Source organism: Varanus komodoensis, unplaced genomic scaffold, assembly GCF_004798865.1.
Source record: "Varanus komodoensis strain SLA01 unplaced genomic scaffold, ASM479886v1 scaffold12, whole genome shotgun sequence".
Lineage (NCBI taxonomy): Eukaryota > Metazoa > Chordata > Lepidosauria > Squamata > Varanidae > Varanus > Varanus komodoensis.
The window spans coordinates 26910562-26934023 of NW_025335349.1; the positions used below are offsets into that span (position 1 = coordinate 26910562).

The following is a 23462-nucleotide window of genomic DNA, read 5'->3' on the forward strand; positions in this document are numbered from 1 at the left end:
GTGATTTTCAGAATTGAAGGTTGAATTGGTAGCCTTTTGCCAATGCAGCAAACTCTGGAGTGGAATACTAGATCTGTAACTATATTCAAAACTTTAATCCTTGTTACTTGTCATTTTTGTGAATTTATTCATCTAAAGGGTGCATCCTATCTATAATATTTGGAAGTGAATGGCATTTATACTGAATATTTTTAGGGTTAGGTAGTGTTTCTTTGGACTAAGTTGATTCAGTGGAATAATAGCCTTCAGATATAAGAACATAAGGAAGGCCATGCTGGTTCAGACCAAGAATCCAGCATTCCTTGCACACTATGGCCACCAACTGTCTTATGGGAAACACACCGGTGGCACATGAGTCCCATAGCTTTTTTTGTCCATATTCTCCAGCAACTGATATAGATAGGCACAGCTGCTTCTGAGAGTGGAGGTAGCAAATAGTCACCAGAACTAATAGAGATTGCCAGCCTTTTCCCCTAGGACAGTGGTGGTGAACCTATGGCACGCGTGCCACAGCGGGCACGCAGAGCCCTCTTTCTCGGCATGCGAGCCAAGTCGCCCCAGCATTGCCCCAGCAGCCGAGCATTGGATAACAGCGCATATAGGGGCCATGTGCATGCTCGGAAAGGAGTAGTGGTGCCAGGCGATAATGTCACAAGCCGCAACACATTAGCTGCGACTTGTCCGAGCTTTCGCATGGCCAGTCAGTGCACTGCCAGGGAGATAGATAGATGCTTGGACTGGCTGTTTTCAGGTTTTATTGCAGTGTTGGCACTTTGCGATAAATAAGTGGGTTTTGGGTTGCAGTTTGGGCACTCGGTCACTAACAGGTTCACCATCACTGCCCTAGGAATTAACCAATCCCCCTTTTAAACTATCCAAATTGATGGCCATCACTACATTGGCCATAACTAATTCCATTGTTGATGCAATCTGTGAAGTACTTCCTTTTATCTGTCATGAAACTCCTGCCAGTCAGCTTCATGGGTTGACCATGGATTCTAGTATTGTGAGAGAGGGGAAGAAATCCACTTCCTCTGGACCATGTATATGTTTGTACACCTCAATCATGTTTCTACTTACTTGTCTGTTTTTTAATAAGCTTCCAGACTTTATAACCTTTTCCTTATAGGGGAGTCAGACCTGCTGCTTGTTCATTTTAGTTTCCTTTTCTCCTTTTCCCCCCAATTCTGTAGGTCTTTCTGTGTCATGGGTTGCAAATACATCGCTAAATTGAATATCAGTTTAATATAATTATCATAATTATATGATTTAAGTTATTTACATTATTTTAATTAAACAGTCATCATATAATTAATATAATAATTTAAATGTATATAAATTTATAATTTATATGAAATTAAATTATATCATTTAAGTGAATCAAATTGTTTAAGTAATTATCATAATTATATCATTTAATATAACATAACAGTTGGTAGTCCCCTTTTGCACCTATTTGAAGTGCTGTTATTCTACTTCTGAATCAGTTACTGTAAAAAACTTGGGCCAGCCTGTGAAAAATTCTGAAAATAATCCCTTTAGTTGGAAAAACAGTGGCTATAGGTATGTGCTTCCTGTTTCCTGTACAATAAAAGCTTTGGTCGTGGCATTTTCTAATTTATCCATAAACACAGGAAGATGTACATTGAAAAATCAGATCTAGGATTCTCAGTTTTTAAAGAACACTCTGTTTATGTTGTGCAGACTTAAAAAAAATGAATTAGCAAGAAAGCTTTTAACTGAAGAAAGAGATTATTTTAAATGATTTTTGAGAATAATCGACTGTTGCTGATGGTCCCTATAACAGGAATGAAGCTTTAATACATCTTCACCATTATCGAGAGAGTTCATTTCTGTAGAAACTATAGAAAATTCAGCAGAAGTTTCCAAAGAAAATGAGGCCAGGATGCTGCTGGAACCTTTCTGTGCTGCTTCTGAAAGCAGCCAGATCAATCCGACAGATGAAATAAATGTGCAGTGGCTTCTTTCATAGCAGGAGGGTTAGACTAGGTTTGTAGTCAGTTTCAAACCTTTAAAGCATGATGCATGGGCAGAACGATACACAAGCCACTGGAGTAGACATGCTAGCAAAATGCCCTTGTTGCTTTCTTATTTATCTGTTTTATATGCTGTGAAATTTTGTTTTGACATGTTCAAGGAAGCTAACAAAATCAAAGTTAAACAGAGCAATGACTCTGACATGCCTAGGGAAAAATAATTCTGTGGCAAGGCATAGGAAACATATATAAATGTTTACAACTAGTATTCAGCCTCTTGTTTTTGAGTAAGGGCTCTAGTGGAGTCAGGGTTTACAGGGTCAAAGTGCTGGAACTTCCTGAAGGTAGTTTCATGATGTCATCTGCAATCATCTCCCCCCACCAACTTCCTTTTTCCCTCTAAGCTTAGCTGTAATCCTTGCATAGCTGGGGGTAAAATGGATTTCCCAATACTTTGCATGGCCGTGCAGCTTCACAAAAGACTTTCTTCTGGTGGAGATGCAAACTACTGGAACTGGTACTGACCAACACAGCTGCTATTTTTGGACTCTCCTTGAGGCATGAAGACTGTCATGACAAACACTTGCATTTCAAATTTGACCGCTACAGCTCTGCCCCTTACCTCCAGTTGTGCCATTGCATTGGAATGTGATTTCTGACTGGAGACGCCTAACACCAGTCTTGAAAAAGCTTTCCTGGCTGCCAGTGCATTTCCATGCCCAATGAGCTACTGCTTGCCTAATAAAGCTTTGATACAGAAAGGAGCACCTTTTTCCATATTGACTAGTCATATACTACAGGCATTCACTTACCGTGTTCACTCACAGTATTTGAATTATCCTCACCATTGGCTGTGATCAGAGAGGGGACATTTTCAGCTGCAGCCCACTGTTCCTGGAAGTCTTGCCTGGTACCCATATATTATTCTTTAAAATTTCTCAGGCTTTCAAAGTATTTTAAATACTCTACTGTGAATTTCTGTCTACCATCTTTAGTAGTTGTTGACTATATTACATTGTTTTGTTTAAAATTTCTGCAAACTGCCCTGGAATCAGTGGGGACAGGTGATACATGAATAAGTCGGTAAGATAAAGAAATCACTGTCCCTCCACTTGTTTGTGCTTGCCAAAGTATGATGCAAGGGGGAGTGGGGAGGTGTGGCCATCTGGGGTTGACTACATAGTTAGTGCCTGAGGCAACATAAGCTCACTTCAGTTCAAGCTGCTTCATACTTACATGGCAGTTGCGCAGTGTGGTGCTTTTTCTCAGCCTTGCTTCTGAGAAATGTGCCAAATGTGACAGGCACTTGCCATTTCTCAACAGTTGGCAACATATGCTAGGAAGCTATTGCCAGTTGGGGCTTTTAGGAATAGGTGCTTGCCTTCCACACTGGGCATCGATTCTGGGAAGCACTGGTGTAATGCTGGTACAGCAACAGCAAACGGGATTTCCATAAGTACAAAGCACCTCTATTGGGGATTGCAAAGGGTATTTTGACAGTGAGACAGAAATGTGAAGCAAAGAAGGTATGTAAAATCCACTGGTTGCTGTGACAGTTTTTAAGTGCTGGCTTTTATCTAGTACCAGTTCAGTCATTCCAATCTCTTTGGAAAGGTTAAACAACTTGTTATGAAGTCATCCCCATCCCCCAGAAGCACAAATGTGTAAGTTTAAAGAGACACAAGACCCTTCCTCTGCTCTTTGTGAGCAGAGACTTTCCTGTTTCCACATACGAAGATCAGGACACCAGTTGTATAAAGCTCAAAGAATATATTCCAGTGTTCACAGAAACCCTGAGAGTGTGAGCTGATGATGGTTGGGCGTCGTAGAATGAGTGGACTGATGGTGCATTCTGGTTTTGCCACAGATTGACTTGATTATCTTAGTTGAGACCACTTCTGCAGTCCATCTGATGAACTGGGGATAACTCTGGTGCCACTTTTCTGTTATAGATCTTTTGTGAAGCGAAGATAAAAATAGATTAGAAACAGTTTTGCCAGAGGTAATATAGTGGAAAATGTTTGATGCTTGGCTTTCTGTTCCTAAATTGATAAAGGGTGTCTGGGTTTTGTGCTGAAAGGACCATGGAGAAAAGCTCTTCCCAACTGATACCAGTAACAAACTTCACTTCTAGTTAAAATGGCACCCAGGGCCAATTTTGTTTCTGTTGAATCACTCCCAGATGCCTCTTTCTTCAACCCTGAGGATCATTACAATTATAGTGAAGGCAGAGCAGCACAGACAGCAAAACTATTTCAATGTTTCCTGCTTTTCTCTCTTACCTTAATCCTTTCGTGTTTTTAGCCTTTCCTGCAATTCAGATAACTATGAGAATTTAGATAGTCAAACGGCCAGATGGTGCTTCCTGCACTTTAGACAGTTCTGTGTTAGGGAGAATAGTTTAATTATTGTTGTTGTTGTCATTGTCTTCATCATCATCTGATACTTTGTATGGAACTTGCTATTTCAGTGCTTACCTTGCACAGCATTCCCGAAAGGCTGCTGATTATATCCGGTCTTCTTGATAAAATGGGTTACTAGTAACCTTGGATATAACATCAAAATGTATGAAAAATCTCTACAGCAGTGAAGGATGTTGAGAGTGATTTTTGATCATTCCGCTTTTTTCCAAAGAGTTTATGTAACGTTGTTGCTCGAGACAGACTTTACATCCGAATGACCCACATGCCCATTTGAAATCTATTTTCCTTTGTTTTTCCAACCATTGAAACTTAAGTCTGATATCGGCTTCCTTGATTTCTTTCAGGGGACATTACTCAGAAGGGGTATGAGAAGAAAAGGGCAAAGCTGTTGGCTCCATATTTCCCACAGACTCAAGGTAGGTCTTCAGTTACTGTATGGAGTAAGGAGTGCACTTGCCACTGAGAGGGTCGTTGCTTAAGGTCTGAGGCAAAACCTCTCGGAGTTGCTTGCAGAGGCTCATTGGTGGCCTTTCAGAAGGTGAAGGATTAGTAACTAGCTCCATGACCCAGTCAGCTTTCCAGTGCAGGTACAGTATTTTGGTTTTAAGCTGATCTGGTTCTGGTTGAAATCTGCTGAACTTTGGATGGTGAATGTCTCCTCTTTCAAATATATTTAGGGGTTTAACAAAACACCTAATCACAAGCTGTCTTTTACAAATGAACCAGGTTCAGAAGAAATGCTCATATGCAGAAATGGTGGGGGCTGAACATCTGCTTCAGAGAGAAAGCCTCAAAGCATAGTTCTGCGCGCGCGCGCGCGCGCGCGCGCGCACACACACACACACACACACACACACACAGGCTTCCTCTCTGTGATGTATATCTGGACTTCAGGGGGCAGGGAAAATGGGGCTCATGATACTGAGGCAGCGCTTATCACCATGACCCTCCTCCCATGTTGATTCAGTGCATGAGCACTTCCCCTGAGCACAGCTGTTTCCAGGTTCCACATGTGTGGCAAAGATTTTTTTTTTGAATAACTTTTATTCTTTATATATACCTAACAAAAACAAAACAAAAACTAAAAAGCATCAATCATCAATAACATCAGACCTACTGGGTCAGCCCCCCACATTTTTTCTTTTTATGTTAAACTGTAAACATATTTAAGTCTATGCATAGTCCCGTTTCTCTAGCCAATGATAAAAAGAGTCCCAGGTTTGATAGAAGTCTGTATCTTCTTTCTCCTTCAGAGACAAAGTCAATCTGTCCATTTCCGCACAGTCCAAAATCTTTTTTAGGATTGGTTCATCAGTAGGTGGCTCTTCATTCTTCCAGTGTTGGGCAAATGCAATCCTCGCCGCAGTGGTTACATGTAGAGTCAAATACATTGCTTGTTTACTAAGATCATCAGGTACGATGTCTAATAAAAAAACTTCAGGTTTAAATGTTAGAGGTTTTTGTAACATCTCCTCAAGCCATTTGTGTATTTTAATCCAATACTTTTTTGCCTTATCACTTGTCCACCACATATGATAAAAAGTACCTGATTTGTGTTTACATTTCCAACATCCATTTGACATGTTTGGAAACATCTTAGCTAACCTATTTGGCAACAGATACCATCTATAAGGGACTGCAGGTGGCGCAGTCACCAGTTCGAATCTGCACAATGGGGTGAGTTTCCGTTGCCCTGTCCCAGCTCCTGCCAACCTTGCAGTTCGAAAGCATGCAAATGCAAGTAGATAAAAAGGTACCACTTTGGTGGGCAGGTAACAGCATTCCGTGCACTTCAGTGTTTAGTCACGCTGGCCACATGGCCACGGAGACTGTCTGAGGACAAACACTGGCTCCCTTGGCTAGGGAACGGAGATGAGCACCGCCCCCTAGAGTCAGGCATGACTGGACGTAATGTCAAGGGGAAACCTTTACCTTTACCTTACCATCTATAAAACCTTTTATACAGGTTTTCTTTATATGAAGTTGCTAATGTTACTTTAATATTTCTTTCCCACAGCTTTTACCATTTCTCTAACTCAATATTATATCCGGCAAAGAAATGTTTTGATTCAGGTTCTCTTTGTGCAGGATGAGCTTGCATATTTCTATTTCCCCCATTACTTACAGAAATAGGAAGAATGCCTGCTTCTGCAACAATGTAATGCTCAAAAGAAGGGAGGATGAGCAAAGCGGGCAATCAGGGAAGGAAATATGATGAAAGAAGGGACCAAGGGAAAGGATGCTAAAGGAGGATCAGATGAGGATCCCAGGAAAGGAAGAGGGGAACAGGAGGGAAAGCTCTGTGATAAGGGAATAGGGGCTTGAGGAAATGGGGAAGTGGAAACAGGAAGGGAAAGAATAACCAGAGTGATGTGGTGGTTTTAACATTTACTTATTTTATTTCTAACGCAACCCATTAGCCACACAGCTCCCTGGCTGGGTTACAGCTATAAAAACCATATAAAACAATATCATAAACACTAAGATGTCAATAGAACAATGATAAAAGCTCGCCCACCTGAACTCCAGATTTCATAAAATACATGTCCCATTCTGTTAAAATACCATTAAAAACCAGTTTAGCAATCAAAATACTGGTGAAATAAAAAGGTCTTTGCCTGGCACTGAAAAAAATATAAAGATTGCACCAGGCGAACTTCTCTGGGGCGCTCATTCCAAAGTTGGGGTGCCAGGCCTGGAGAGATCCTTTTTCTTGTAGCCACTCTCCTTATATCCTGATGAGGTGCTCCTTTAGATAATCCATTTAGGGCTTTAAACTCTGAAGTTTCCAGCTTGAATTGGGCCTGGACTTCAGTTGGTAACCACTGAAGAAGGTAAAAGACTGGATTTATATCATCATCTCTGCCAGTTCTCATTAGCAGTCTAGCTGCCCTATTCTGGACCAGTTGAAGTCTCCAGACTGTCTTCAAGGACAGCCTCACATAAAGTGCATTGCAGTAGTCTAGGCATGAGGTTACTAGTGTGTGGATAACAGTTGCCAGGTCCTGTCTGTCCAGATATAGCCACAGCTGGTAGATCACCCTCAGCTGATGGAAGGCACTCCTGCCCATCAAATCCACCTGGAATTTCAGGGACAATTCAGGAGCACCCCCAGGCTGTGAACCCTGTCCTTTATGGGGAATGTGACCTCATCCAAGACAGGCAAGATGTCTCCCATCTGAACAGACAATCCTCCCACCAACAGTATCTCTGCCTTATCTGGATTAAGTTTCAGTTTATTAGCCTTCATCCAATCCTAGTAGGACTAGGTTCAAATGCCACATGGTTATTTCATGGTGTTTTTAAAAGGGGAATAAAGGTGGGAGGGATTGGTGAGCCAACTGCTGTGAAATTGATGGCATCAGTCCCACAAGTATGTTGCACATTTGTATGTATGACTGATTAACACTTTGCCTTTTGCTGTGCTGTTTTTGTGTTCAGAATAACTCTGACAGGAATCCTCCTGTTCCCTACCCCATGCAAAGGAAAGCTTTTGATCACCCCCTTTCCCCCAGCACTCCTACTGTAATCAACTCCATTGTCCACCCCTTGACTCCATTTCTGTGAAAAACTCAATGTTCTGGAAGACCACATAACACCAAGCTACACTGGAAGGTTGTCTTACAATACTGTCACCACCACTGCAGTGGTAAAATTCTCCTTTAAGATCTCTGAACAGCCTGCCAGCCCAGGTGAAAAGCATTGAATAAGCGGGCTGATTTGACAGTTGTTCCTGAATGTCACATTCCAAGAGAGCAGCCAGGTTACCATTTTATGTGACAGATGGTTGCTGTCTTCCATTATTGAATGAGACAGCCTGTGAGGCTCTAGACTTGGTTTGTAGGGGTGACACATCAGGGGACCTCTGACCCAGGAACAGCCCATGCTGTGTAGCCCAGAGTATGGTCTAAAGGCAGATAAGGCGTTTGCTATGTTGAAGCTAAGTAGGTCTGGGCCGGACCTGAGCTTGGAAGGGAAACAACCTGGGAACCACATGTAGCCCCCTTGAGTTCCAGAATGGGAGAAAGGTAGGATATAAATATAATAAAGGTTGATGTTTTTAAAGTCCTTCCTCGCATATTCATATTGATGCTCCAGTGGTGCCTGTTATTAATGGATGTACCTTTGGCAATACTTAATGGGTTAAAATATACTTAAGCCAAGATGGAGAGCACAAGAGTCATATCTCAAGTTATGAGTCCTCCTAACTGGGCAAGCAGCTGTTAGGGAGGACATTACATCACTTTCCCTACCAACCACCCCATGTTTCAAACCCCATTCTGTCATGAAGGTCACTCAGTGACCTTGGATAAATTGTCTTGTCTCTGCCTAACCTACCGCACACAGTATCTGTGAGAATAAATATGTATGTTGCCTTGAGGACCTTGGAGGAAAGTTTTGACATAAGTGTAATAAATGTATTAATATTATATATAGAAAGTATTTAAACATATAAAAATAGGAATTGGAAGGGGCAGGGGCCAGTGGGAAAAAGGAAAGGAAGTAAGAGTGGTGCTTGCCTACTGCTTAGCCATAGCTATGTTTCCATGCACTCTGTGTGCATAGAAGAGGTGTCTAGTCAGATAATCATCATTACCTGCCTTCATACTTTCAGAATGCTTTCTGAGTGTTGTTCATTTTTATTGCGTGCTATAGATGTAGTGATGGGTAAGTAGGGAAGAATAAACATAATACCCATTCTAGGAGTAGAAGAATTAGAACCAGCATGCCAAATACAAAAAACTGCAGTATGGATAATTAACGTTTGAAAAAGTCAGACAGTTGCTTTAAGGCCATTTTGCATTGAAGTGAATTGTTAGTATAGGGAGAGAGTCCTGTGATGCAATGGTTACTTCAATTAGCTGTTGATTAGCTGAATTTCTGCCAGAGAAGAGTAAGGGTAAAAGGACATTGAATGTCAGTGCCTCAGAATTGTTTTTGCTTTGTCAGTGCGCATTTGGGCTGATGGTGATTATCATTACCTTCAAGGTGATTTCATCAACAGCAGAAAAGAGAAGAACTTTGCAGTGTTTATATTATATTAAAAATGCTGCAGGGCTGCATTTTTTCAAAAGAGCTTAGAATTTATAATGCAGGCTGCGTTAAGGGAGTGGGGTGGGGGCTGGGGGGAGCACCTCAGCGTCCCCTCAACCAGGTGTGCTGAGCTGTGTGGAAAATCTGGAGAGAAATGATGCGGCTGGACTTTCTGACATGTGCATACACCATTTCACCAGGCCTAAGAGGGAGCTGAGCCTTTAAGACGTGTGCATTGCGTGCTTTTTCTCTCTGTTTTATGTATGATTTGCATTTGCTTGTAAAACCCACAAAATGCAAACAGGTTTTATATCTGATATTGTATGAGGAAGAGTTGTTCACCAGAAGAACTTGGAAATCTGTGGGACGTAGGACAAAGTGAAACATTTAGATCTGTTGCTTTCAGTGGGACTTGGGTGTGTCTGGCTTTCTTTGGATGGTGCCTAAAGGCACTGGGAATGTGTTTGGCAAGAAGCTGTAGTTGAAATGAGGGTGCTGGTATGTAAAAGCTGTGCTACAATGATCTGATGAAAATGCCTTTAGAATGTCCACCTTTATCAGAGGCTGGGGCCAATTTCACATGTGATGGAAATCCAGCTGGATTGTGTCCTCTTGCTTTGTCACCACTTGGCTCCTCCTGCAAGAGGGTATACTTGAGCAACCCTGGTTCCCCCTGTCTTGGTTAGCATTACATCCACACCTGGAACTCTTCCACATCTCTCTCCTGACAAGCCCAAGTTGTAACCCAGGGATTTTTATTGGGGTGCAGGACTGGTTTGTTGGGGTAGGTACAAGCCAGAATTCCCAGTTCTGATCTGGTGCTATCAAAGGCAATATAAGGAAATCGTCTTTCGCTGTGTCATGCCATTGGTCCATTTAATCCAGTACTGTAGACACTGCTGGTAGCAGCTCTCCATGGTTTCAGTCAGGAGTTTTTTCTGCTCTAAATGGAGCTGCTGGGACCTTCTGCATGCACTTAAAGCATTTGTGCTATTACTGAGTTGTGGCTCCTCCCTTTATAGCCCCAAGGCTGTTTAGCCACTCCCAGCAGCAGAAGGAGCTAAAAAGAAGTAACTCAGCTACATGCCATAGTACACAGGCTCAGTCAAAGTAAGTCAGTTTAAAACTACACTGTTTTGCTGTTATTTCTGAATCCCTCCTGTGCATTTGCAGTCTAGAGAATTCTAGATTGAACTCTGTGGTCTGTGGTGATTGGCAGGATGGATAGATATATTCTGACCTTCAGGACCTTCACTTAAAAGCTCTCAGTATATGTTGCATCATCTTGGAGTTTGAATGTCAGTAGTATTACATGGAGGTCTCTGTGTATGCATCCCTGAATGCTGGTGTGGCGCTTTGCTTGCTTCTACATCTGTCACTTTGCACATTTGTTTGATTTCATTTGTGTAAAATGCTGTTTAATAATAAGTGGGATAAGAAACATTTAAGAGGAGTTTGCCTGGCACAGGCAGGAAGTAGAAACATTGCCTGTGATAGTGCAGTTTTGCTAATTACGGTAGAGTTCGCTGCTCCCATTCTCATTCAGATGTTCCTTGTGCAGAGATGCCTGATGGGAAATCCCCCATTGAATTTTCTGCAGTGAACTAAGGCTTCTGGTCACTTTCTGACACAGGAAGCATTTGTTTCCATTTTGCAGATAAGGCCCATGTGTGTCACCACAATGGTTAAAACTCCCGGCTTTTTTCCACATTGTGCTAAGGAAATTCCTTAAAGGTGGTTCAATAACAGATAGCACTATATCTATTTTGGATTCTTATTGAATGGAAATTGCTAGACCTTTGCAGCCAGAGTTAAAAGAGTGAATCTGTATCCTTGTAAGTTAAGTGCTACTGTGGGCTGCTGGATGAATTACATTTTCTTTGGTCAATCTCAAAGTAGGAAATGCTGTGCTTATTGTAGTGTGGTGCCATGCAGTTTTGGATTTGATCATTTATTTCTAAATCACCCAAAACCTATTCAAATGCTGTAGAAGACTAAAACTGTGGGTAATTCCTTCTCACAAGCATACATTTTAAATTACAGACACAGCAGGGTATGGGGACAGGAGGAGATTTGAGTATGCCCAAGGCTCAGATTTAATTGAAGTTTGAGACAGATCTCTTAGATCTGAAAGTTTCCCTTCATATTATCCTTATTAATTGTTGAGTCCTTTTCAAATGTGTGAAATATTTATTTTTGCCAAGAGAAGGCGATCTTGGTGTTCTATGCCTTTGCACACACTGATGTAGGAGCTTGTGTATCCTTTCAGTTTTCTCCTAGCTTTCTCCTAGTATATATTTTCTAGTTCAGGTTCATGACATTGTTATGCATCTCCCCCCCCCACCCCCAATCTTTCTCTGCAAAACAACTTTTGCTGCTGGGGCAAGAGAATGTTAATGTAGGATAACACTTGCACCAAGTTTACCAGCCTTATGCCTGTCAGCCCTGATAGCCTGACTTTGAAACCTCTCCACAGTATGCAGAATGGTGTGCCTTCCTTTCCCTTTCCACATCAATAATTAAACAACCTGTTTGCATTGGATAAAATGGGGTAAATAAATATTTGCCAACCTGCACATACACTTTCCCTATTAAAATGAGTGGGGCAAATGAGTGGCATATATTAGGACTGTACTCCTTTTAAAGGTAATTATAAACAGCCAAATGACATTTCCTTTCATTGATGTTTCTGGTCCTTGCATTTATGATTTTCTAACCCTTGACAACTACATCCTCTTCTTTCTCCTTTTCTTTTTGTAAACTTATCCATGCTTTTAGCCATGGTTCTTCTCCCTCCTTGCTGCACTTACCATGTGTTATGGCGTAACTTTCATTTCACCGCAATGGCCTTAAATTGTTCTTGTTCCAGCTCCCTTCTTTTAAATGTCATGCTGGGAGCTGGGTTCTTTCTTTCCTTTCAAATAACAGATCATTCTTTGGGAAAAAGAATGTTATTTCCAGTGTACTAATATCCAACAGGGGAAGAATCTCGAACATGCACAGAGAGGTTTGTTGAACCCAGACTAAAAACTGGTTCTGAGAACCCCCCCCCCCTCTTTTCAGCTACTCTAGGCTTCACCCCACTGTGTGTGCCCTTCTGGAGAGAAGCTAGCTTCCTAGATCTATACAGGCCCTCTAATGGCTAGCTTTTCACTCCTGATGCCACACCATGGGGTCAAGGATTGGACCAGGCTCCTCTTGCAAGTCCCCTCCCTGCACGTCCAAACCCCATTGATTCCCAAGGTCTGCCAGAACGCCTCAAGACAGTGGTCTTGAGATAAGCTCTCCCTCCTTCTGCATCTCTATGTCCACAGCCCTTGTTTCCCAGCCCTCACAGTCCTCATAGGAGGAGTTGGTGCCGTCCTGGCCCTGGAAAGCATGCCAAGAATAACTGCCTCTGTCATTCCCAACAGCCCACTAACTTTGCAGTGCTTTGCTAGGGTCCTTTGATTTTTACCACCTCTTTGGTTGATAGCATGAACAAAGGGCTGGCTGTCCAAGTTCAGATGTTAGTGCACTGTTGGTCTTAGTCTATCAACCTGCATTAAACCTTATCTTTAAATATGAAGATAGAAACAGTGAGTATTTTTAATTTAGGCTAATACAAAATGAAAATAAATGGCTTAATTTCAAGCATTAAATTTTCTGTAAAACAAAATATGCTCCCCCTTTTATATTTTTCATGTCTCACAAATGATTTAGTCTGATATGCAAGGACATATGAACTATTAGATATATTTCCTGGACTAGTAGCTGCTTTGTACTTAATTCACAAGGCTGTACAGACTCTTTTCATGTTTATTTGGGATTGTCAATTAAAATGATAGCCAAAAAAAAAAAAAAAAAAGGAAAATCCAGGCAGTTGACTTCCTGTGCTTGGAGGAGTGTATTTTCCATTCAACATTTTTGGGGAATTATTTATTCATCTGGAGTATCTTTGCTGTACTCTTCAGCTAAAAGAGGTTCCCAGAGCAGTTTACAATCAGTAATATGATGCTCAGGTTTACAGTTTGGAGGATGCAATACAAAAGGGAAAAGGGTTGTGAAGAAGGAAGGAAAAAGCAAACTCAGGTAGAAGTTAAACAATTCTTACAATGACCAGGTGAAATAGAGCCGTTCAAGAGGAGGAGAAGCCAAATGTTGCTGGTCTCCTGGAAGAGCTGGCAGAATGACCCTGCTTCCTCCTCCTCCCTCTGTTGCAAGCTGTGGGAATGGCCTCTGCCAGGTGACAGTGGGTGGGTATGGCTTCCCAAAGAATGGATGGAGCATACCTGCTTCTTCTTTCCTTCTTGCTGCAGTCTGGAAGTGACATACTGAGCTCATGCAAGTGCTCATGTTTAGGGCTGCCAATATCAGTTTGATTTAGTGTAACCAGATCCTCTTGTTCATATTTATGGGTTATATTGCTTGGAAATTTCTGCTTTTAGTGCTTGTGAAAATGGGTTGCTTCCAAATTGCATATTAAAGTGCAGAGTTCTTTGCTGCATGGAGCTTATGAAACAAATTGGTATTCACTGAGCCTTACAACTGGCTGGATAAATGTTTGCCTCTTCTAGACAAAAGATTAGCACTGTTGTTCTCCACAGGCTGCATAAAAGCACAAGCATGTAAATCTCTTCACCAGTAATGTGCTACTTTTTTGCCTGCAGTCCAACTACAGCAAATGTGTGTGCATGGTTTGAATTGTGGGCTATCATCCCATAAGCCTCAATTTCCTGTGACTGCCAGGTTGGCAAGTTGGTGCTTCAGTGATTTCACTGCAGTAGAGTGGCAGCTAAACTGACTGAGGGTGGGACTGCAGTCAGATTAACACTATGTCAGCCTTTCTGCAGAACAGCTTTCTAATTATATGGTTTCTCTTATTCACAATTTGGTGGGGCTGTGACTTCTGGTTCCCAGCCTTAGTCACCTGGGTTCCTTGCCTCCCTTCCCACAGTTCTGATCAGTCCCTGCCTTTTCTTGTTCTATGCCAGCTTGCCAGAAATCACCTCCCGATTGCAAGATGGGGAGGATTGATCCTAACATCTTGTTTGTTTGGGTTAGCTGGTGTAGATTGTATCTTTTCAACAGCTCCCCTTAGTGGTGGAATTAGAAACTAGGGTTGCAATGTTACCATACTGGAGCACTAGCTTCTGATCAGGCATAGAAGAAATTTTCTCCTTTAATCATGTTTCTGAAAGCTAGACAGATTTCACCAATATTTTAGACTGTAAATGTCTAAAATAGAGCAAAGTTCAATCAAGTAATTATTATTTGTATGCAGATATATTTTCATTGACCAGCAGTGGGCTTAAAATAAAAAATGGAGTTTCTGAACAGTGTGTCAGCAGAGTTACATTTGTGAATGAGTCAGCATTGGCCTTTACATTTTTCATGTATTCACAAATAATTTGATATTCCCTCTATTATTTAGCCTTTATTCATAATGGGAAATAAAACATTTTATAGGGACAATATAAAGCTTCAAACAGTAGGTTGACAGTGCAATGGGATCAGTTCTGAGCTTAATCATTAAGAGCTCCAGTCATTCCCTGGGTTTCTTGATTTTCTTTTCCATCACTCCCTTTTTATTCATAGGCCTAAGAAATAATATGCAAAGTTGTTCTGCTGTTTTAAACTCCCAACTTTCATAGTAGTGCAGAAAACTTATGGTAATGTATGGTCACTTGTCCTGTAAAGTCCCCAAAACAAGCAGCATCTTGGGAATGTTTCCAACAGCCATGATAACACACTGCACATTTTTCAGTACCAACCCAACAGCCCACCCACACCACTGACCATTTCATTCTGTCTCTTTTTGTGCTGTGTTTCTGAACTTACTCATTAGAGTATCACAATCCCAGTCTTAAAATGTTCCAACATGTGAACTGGTGCAGGTTATGTGAAATGATGTGCTCAGATTTAAAAGAGGGTGTGGCTGGAACAAACTGGGGTCACACATGTAATTTATTGGTATGAATAGTTGATTTTGTTCATGTAATTTAACTGCTGTATTATGTGTAAGTACCACCCCTCATGTTGCATATTGTTCTCTTCTGTTCAAAGATTGCCCCCCTTTAGGGAAGGAGTTAGCTTTTTATGAGCATGCCTTAGATAACTGGCCTTGAATCTTGCAGTCATTAAGAATAGCATTTGCACAGTCTGTCCAGATTCCTTTAAAGACTTTTTGTAGATTGCATTAGGCAACTTTAATAAATGACCAAGCAGTGTTTTCCTTCCCTGTTCGGTCTTCTTCCCCTTCCTCAAAAGGAAAACCCATGCTAGGGCCAGTCTCTTCATCTCATTTCTCAAATGCAAGGAGATCAATAATGTTTAATGCCCGTTACTTGTTTTGCTTACCATTCTTGCAGCAGACCTGAAAGAAGCCAGCGTGCATCACTGTGCAGTCATTTTAACCTCTGCATGTCTGTTTTCCAAAACAAAATTATTTCACATGCAACCAGATGAGAGATTGTGTTATGGTAGTTCCAAGCTATCATACTAACAGGTTCTGAGCAGTGCTCATCCAAGTATACTTTAGCACAGCCTTTCTCAACAGTGCACCATCCATCTGTGTTGGACTAGAATTCCATCCATCCCTACCCCACCTCCTGACAGCCAAGGGAATCACTTGTTTGCCAACAGTGACCAACCTTCCTCATCCATCGACCAGAATGGGAATAATGGCAGGGAGCTTGATTTCCCCTTCCTTGCCAGAAAGACTTAGCTTCAACGGACGGTATCTTCCTGGGACTGAAAGTCGGTGAAAATGATGCTCCAGTGGATGCTCCCCATCTACTGGCCAACGGAACAAGAGCCTCATCCATGCAAGAGCACCAGCCAAGGGAAGACTAACATCATCCAAAGTGCCTTTAAATGTCCACTTCTGGCCTTGTTCTTGCTTTTTCCCTCCTGCTCCTTTAGTGTCTTGTCAGTTTAGTTGGTAGGCCTAATGGTAGGCAGTGTACTTTTTTCCCTTATTGAAGTGAATCTTTTGAGGAGGCAATAATTGTCTGGAAAGTGGGATTTTAAAAAAATAGAGTAAATAAATAAGAAATACCACCTTAGTGGAATCAGTTCTCTTCACCTATGTTATACATGTTTACAAAGTAAACGGGTTTTCACTGGAGAAAAGCACACCATTATTTCCCGTAGAAGAACAAGGGCCTTACTTGCATATGCTACATTTTATACAGCATAAATACATTTGTACCAGGGAGTTCAGAGTAAGCAGTCCTTAGTGTGATCTGTCTTGGATTATTGTCACTCCCATATATTTAATTCTACACCCTCCCCACTCCCATGTACAGCCCTGATGATGCCATATGCTTGCTTTCACTGCTACTGTGAGAAAAAAGACAATCTAACCTTGGGAGGCTTGGAAGTGTAATGGTATTATGTTTGTTTCTAGGAATTTGAAATAACTGTTCATGGCCCATACGGGTTTCTTTAGGTATGTGAATTTCTGTGTTTGCTGCTGAACAAAAAGGTAGCAACAAGCATGGGGCATATTTATTAAACCCATATTCAGTTTCTTGGGGTGTCTCACTTCAGATCCACCTCTCTGGTTTTAACTGTGGACATGGTTTGGCTATATGTCATTGATGAGTATAAAGGTAGCATTCTGTTTTGTGCTTTTGCCCATTATCAGCCATTTTATTTATGAGGTGCTGTTCCACCTGCTAAGAGGAGAGCAGCAGATTCAGCTAAAATCTAATGGGAGCTAAAGGTTCAGCAGCTGATCATATCCTATGCAAATAGCCTACTATGGCCTTCTGTTGCATATCTAGAGCACCCCACAGAAACTGCAGCTCTAGCAGGATTGTTCCAAAGGGAATACTAAATAGAGTCGCCTAACATCTGCCAGGTTTAACTGATTCCTGCTTGCTTTGTCAGAGAGCAGTGCATTTGTGTGTGTGTTACAGTAAATACCCTGCAACTTCTGCCTTCCCCCTAACTCAGAAACTTGCTTGACTGCTTTATGTTAGGTAAGTATAAACAATATTTAATCAGAGAGGTAGCCGTTGAATCACAGTCACTTCCAGGTGCTTTAGCTGCAAGTAAAAATAAATGGACTTTTCTCCATCCTCTGTGGAGTAAGAGAACCAACATTACTCCCCAGGAAAAAAAAGTTGTTTAATTGTGCTTAGAACTTTAATCTGTTGAGAGAGCAGAAAACATTGGAAGCTATGGCTTACAACCACCTCATGGTGTGGGGATATCTGCCATTTGTATGTGAGATGAAGGAAAATGTCTCTCCTGCACCCCATCCTAGATAGCAACTCATAGTTTTCTATGCTATGTATGCATATCAGATCCAAATAAGGTCAGTTTTGCAGTTGTTATAGATATTCATTCTAATCTCCTTAAATTGAGAGAAGTTTCTGTAAGTTGGAAAACTCTCCTGAGCATCTTTCAGTTATGCATAATCATGGCATAATAGATATTTGCGTGATTTTGTAAAGATTCTTCTACTTTGGTTCAATGGAAATTACTCCTGTGAAAGAAAGCCCTCATATGATGAGTCCGTCAAGCACACCTTTTTCCTCCACCACTGAACAGATCTTTTGCATGTCAGCTCTTTGCATGGTAAATCTGATTGTGGGATGCTATTAAACTTAGTAATGGGTCAGTGATTCATGACAGCTTGGCAGTTCCTACTGTCCTCAAATGAGTAGCCTAAAATTGGATCCAACAAGTAAGATGTTTAGAACCAAATTCATCACAAGTTAATGAATGCTAGCAGCTTGAATCTATGAAGGATCCTTGAAGGCTTGGCTTATTTACTTTCTCAGTAGTGTGTGATTATTAAAATGTACATATAATTTTCACAAGATTTTTAGCTCCCTTAAATGTGGAACTCCTTATTGTCATCTTATGATAATGATATAATACAATGAAATAGAAGGTGGGCGTTACTTTAACAATATTTTTGAGAGGACAGCAACACGATCTGTGTTTTTGGAAATGGAACAGTGGATGAGACATGTGCATTTTCTATCTTAATTTTTCCCATTTCTTTTTTTATCTTTTTATTTTCAACTCAACAATAGCGGCAACATCAGCAAAATAATGGGGGGCAATCTTATCATACATATGAATTACACAGTAATCATTAAACTGTCCCTTGATAGAACAGGGAAATGTGAGGGAGAAGACATAAGGTGGGGGGAGGATTTAACACTTGCATTTGAAACATATACATTCAACTAAGCTGTCCATATATCTAAATAAGGATTCATATGACTTAAAGGAGATACAGTCAAGTATTGCAAGAACAATGAGATCTTCAGTCCACTGAATGATAGTTGGTGGGTGTTTTTCTTTCCAGGCTTGAAGTCCAAGTCTCCTTGCAACCATAAGAGCTCACAGAGTTGAATTTCTCTGTCTTTTTAATCACAGGCATGTAATTTAAAATTGCATGGACCTCCACTATTACTGCTGGATTTTTTTTTAAGAGCAGCATTTATACAAGTATTAACTTCCAACCAAAGGAAGCCACTGAAGAATATTCCCACATCATGTACCTCAGTCAGGTACTGTCCCCGTTGTATCACCACCATCTAGCTGAGTTAGCCAGCTTCTTCATAAGAAGCTTTTGTGATATCCACTATATTCATCATTTTTGTTGAATCAATCTCAGGTTTAAATCTGTGGAAATAGTTCATAGGGAAGGTAAGGTAACCTTCCATTAATTAGACTGTGCAGAGCTTTCCAGTTCCTCACTGTTCACTTCTCACCTTCTCAACATCTACTTTACTTTTTATAAATGGCTATTGTAGGCTTAGCTTTCAGTTATGAACCAATTATTTCCCCCAACAGTGCAGGAAGCACGGAAGCACTCAAACATTGAAGCTGAATGTACTGCCAGCTAGCCTAAATGGTAAATTATATCTAATCTGTAATACTGAAAATGGTAAACATACATCAACCAAACCTATTAATTGATATAAATTCAGTTATTAGCCCAGCTTCTCCAGAGAAAAGGTTGTCTCTCAATTTTCAACACTGGATTTGCCCATAAAATTAATTTAGCATGAAAATATAGATTATACAGCAGCTGACAAGCCATTGCATTCTAAGTCTTTCGCACTTCTAAAACTGTTTGTGAAGCCATTGCTTTCTTTCTAATATGCCTTGATCCTAATTCCATCTAGCCGGTGGTGGGGGAAACGACAAAATAGTTTTACTCCAAAATGACCCATAGTATATTAAAAGAAACGTTGTTTCCTAATCACTAGTATAGGTTTATTTTATTTTATTGATTATTTATTAACAAAGAATGACACATTTAAATAAGCTTTATGATAAAAATTAAGATCTGAAATATTAAATCTGTTCTGTTTGACAGTTGCATCATCTTCTACATAAACTTTCTTACTTTCACACTTGGAGACTAATATATTTTTAAAATGTAGGAGAAATTTCCCCCCACCCTTTAAAGTATTAGATTCTTCCTTTGTCTGGCATAGATGGCAATGTTTCCTTGCATTTGGGCCATTTGGATTGGTTTGATTCAATCTTATATCTTAGAGGCTCCTTGGCATGATACTTCTTTGTTCCTGTTGACTTTCACTTATGTTAGTGCTTAGAAAGAAAGGCTAGGTCCTTTCCTTAGTTGGTGGTGGTGGTTCTTGCTTGAATTCTAAGATAGAATTCTAAGATAGAAGAACTGAAAGGACAGGACACACTGCACAAGGGCCCCCAGAATGCTTTAAGGCATGGGTCCTCAAACTATGGCTTGCGGGATGGATCCGGCCTGCCATGCCCATTTATCTGGCCTGGACACGCAAGCAGGCAAAGAGGCAGTGACTTGCTCACTCGGAGATGGTTTTGCATTCATTGGGAGATCTCTGAGCAAGCAAGCTGCTGCCTGCCTCCCCCGGGCACACACACTCAACGCAGCGCGGGCAGGAAGGCAGTGGCTTGCTTGCTCGGAGATGGTTTTGGATTCGCTGGGAGATCTCCGAGCTAGCTAGCCGCCGCCGCCGCCCACCTGAAGCCACCTCACATGAGCCAGATGTCGCCTCACCGGCCCACGTGCCCAGGCACCCCTGCTTCACCAGCTCCGTGCTGGTCGCCGCCACCTTTCAACTGGCCCCCTATTGAAAAAGTTTGAGGACCCCTGCTTTAAAGTCTAGGAAGAAGCATCCCTTGTGAATCTGAAATATCTTGAATACTAGGATAGTACTCCACTGATTCTTGATGCTGGCAGTCAAGTAAGTTGTGGTTGTTGAATTGGAGGGAGGGAGGGAACTGTTTGCCTTGTTGATTAAACAAGGTAGCCAGTTCTTTGCAAAAATTCTTTCCAGCTAGGTGCCATTGATCTTTTTGCATTTAGTTCACACTGCTATCAAACTGAGGAGAGAATGCCAGGAAGGGTGCAGCTTTGAGAAATAGTTTTGGCTGCATGATCTCCATTTAACTTTCAGAAGAAACAACCCATTTTATTTCTGTACTTTTTGATTTGTAACTTGCCCATCCTTGGAAATTTTTTGTTTGCTTTTTGCCTTACCCTACAGCAAACAATTCCACCCAAATCATCCAGGTGGCTGAATGGATAGTTTATTATTTGCATTATCTAGAAATACAGAGGCTCAAAAGGATAGTTTTGCATATTGCCTAGAGCTTACAAGTAAAGTGTGGCTTGCTAACACAGCTGTAGCCCTTGCTCATGAGCCATTATAATAGAGGCCTTATCCAGAGGTAACTTTAATGAAGGAACAGTTGATAAAACCACTCTATTCCCTATGCAAATACTATTCAAACATGACCCTTGCCAACCCTTAGAATTGTAATAACATAATTATTATTTAATATTACATTGACATTAAAAGAAATGCCTAACATTAGTAACTTCAAACAGAAATATTCTCTCCCTTCATAATACCTGTCCAATGTTTTATGCAGCTTCTCTGTTTTAGTGGCAAGGTCTCAAGATTTGTACACTTTTTGTACATCTCTCACAAGGCCAAGTAGCTTCTACAACAGGCTCATGCCACCCATTTCCTTATGCTAGAAGCAGCTTAGAGAGTGTCTCTGTTTTCCCTCTACTTCCAGCAAAACCCTTCCAGCTGCTGCTGGTATGTTACTATCTAGAGGTAAGTATTGCTCTTGGTAGATCAGTAATGGGATAGGGTGCTGTTAATCTTCATCAGTATAGTTTGTCAAACACCTAAAACAAACTCTGTACTTTGTAGAGATAAAACACCGTATGATCACCAGTCTTTGTTCCTTCATGTGCTTTTAAGTAGCAGGGGAGTTAGTGAAGTGGCTGCTGTGCTCTGCTCATGGCAAGGTTTGCCCACACACCTTGCTTGACATGTTTGCTGAGCAGTGATCATGTGCAGGTTGGCTATGACAAATGGCATGGAAAATTCCTTTTAAAAAGTGTACTGACTCATTTATAGCAAGCCCAGACACAGTCGTGATCCTGAAGTTCAGGGTGGAGTGGAGAGAAGGCAGACAAAGTAGTAAATAGCAAACTTGTTAACACTGCCAAAACACAGACTAGGTGTTGGCTGCTTTGATTTTAGCCAGATTAAAACTCATGTCGTATAGATTTTGTGCCTGTAATTCAACACCCCCTCATTTTTGCTTCATTATCTGCTATCCTGCAATAGATGCGCAATTTCATACTTGCCTCAATTGTTTTCATCAGTAGTGGAGGCACATACAGTGTTGAATTTGTGGCAAGTGTAGAACCATAGAATAGTAGAACCAAAGTGTTGCAACTTCATTTCTGGTTGCATGCCAACACTTTAAGCAGTTTATAGTTTAGTGCTGTCTTTCTTTTAGAAGGCACACATCGGGGACTTCCTATTTATTTATTTATTTATTTATGCCTGGAATGTTGGTTCAGTGGAAACTGGTGTTAGGAAAACGGTTATCTCCAGATCTTGCCAGGTTGTTTTTTATTGTTCTATAAATGTATAGCCCTTAGTCAGCTGCAAGGGCTCAAATATCTGTTCCCTAAGATAGAACACTTAATTTCCCCAGTGCTCAAGCTGCAATATTTTAGCAATGGAAAAATGTGATCCTTTCTTTGAATTTGTGCATTTGGAGCACCGTATGGAATGTGATTGTGCAAGTGTGACTAATACATATTGGCTAGTACTTGTGAGATGTTACATGGAAAGTGACAGTCATCCAACCACTCTTTAAAAATGTTTTAAAACATTTTTTCAGAGGTTGACTGTAGGGGCTGTTCCTCTCCCCTACCTTCCAAGCAGACCAAGGCAAAGGCTTTCTAACTGAAAGGCTTTAAAGCTGTCCAGCTAGGCTGGCTTTGTAGTACAAAAGAAGAGTATTGCTGAAGTCAGGAGCAAAAGAAACAAGCCAAGTTAGAATTTTAGCCATTAGGGAAATGCAGCATAATGATAAGCAGTTGATTCCAGATTGAATACCTCTCCTCCCTTCCAAAATGAAAAAGCAGGCAATGTCTTCATGCTGCATCCTCCTGTATTAGGGCAAATCACTTAGAGTGCTGAAAGGTCCACCCACTTAACATCATGAATCTGAGCATACAAAATCAGGTTATGACTTCCTTTGTCCCATATCAATGTGCTCACTACATTTTCCCATAGAATATGAAACTTTCTGATTCTCAGTGGCTGCCTGGCTTATTTCTGGGTCCCTTAGTCTTGTCAGTTCCATTGTGAATTCTAGTCCCCTGTCTTTGTCTCATACGGAATCAGTCTCCATAACAATTGAAGGCTCTTTTTAGAAGCAGTGGGCCATTTACCACTTTCTTCCACCTCTGCTGATGTCACCAAAGCATGGGACTGCTTCTGTATGCCTTTTGAAATAGTATAGGGGAACAACAGGTTTGCAGTCCTTTTTTGCAGCATTTTGTAAACATTTCTTAAAATCCTAATGTTCATATTAAATTTATGCATTTGTCCTCTCCAGAGCTCGAACACAGAACCCCCCTATTTACAGTTTTTATAACACTGCAGATAGGCTACCTTCCTAATTATGTTGTACCCTCTCTTCCTGCATTGTATAAAGATCAGGTATTTAAATTGCT

General features: G+C 41.0%; 1 protein-coding gene across 4 annotated transcripts in view; it reads left to right on the forward strand.

Annotated features, from left to right (window-relative positions):
* DIP2B (disco interacting protein 2 homolog B) overlaps positions 1–23462 on the forward strand; it is a 188873-nt gene that overhangs the window by 86421 nt on the left and 78990 nt on the right. For all 4 annotated transcript variants that reach the window (XM_044422033.1, XM_044422029.1, XM_044422030.1 and 1 more), the window contains exon 2: positions 4765–4836. In XM_044422033.1, the coding sequence (XP_044277968.1) occupies positions 4765–4836 (72 nt within the window). The remainder of the gene's footprint in view (positions 1–4764; positions 4837–23462) is intronic.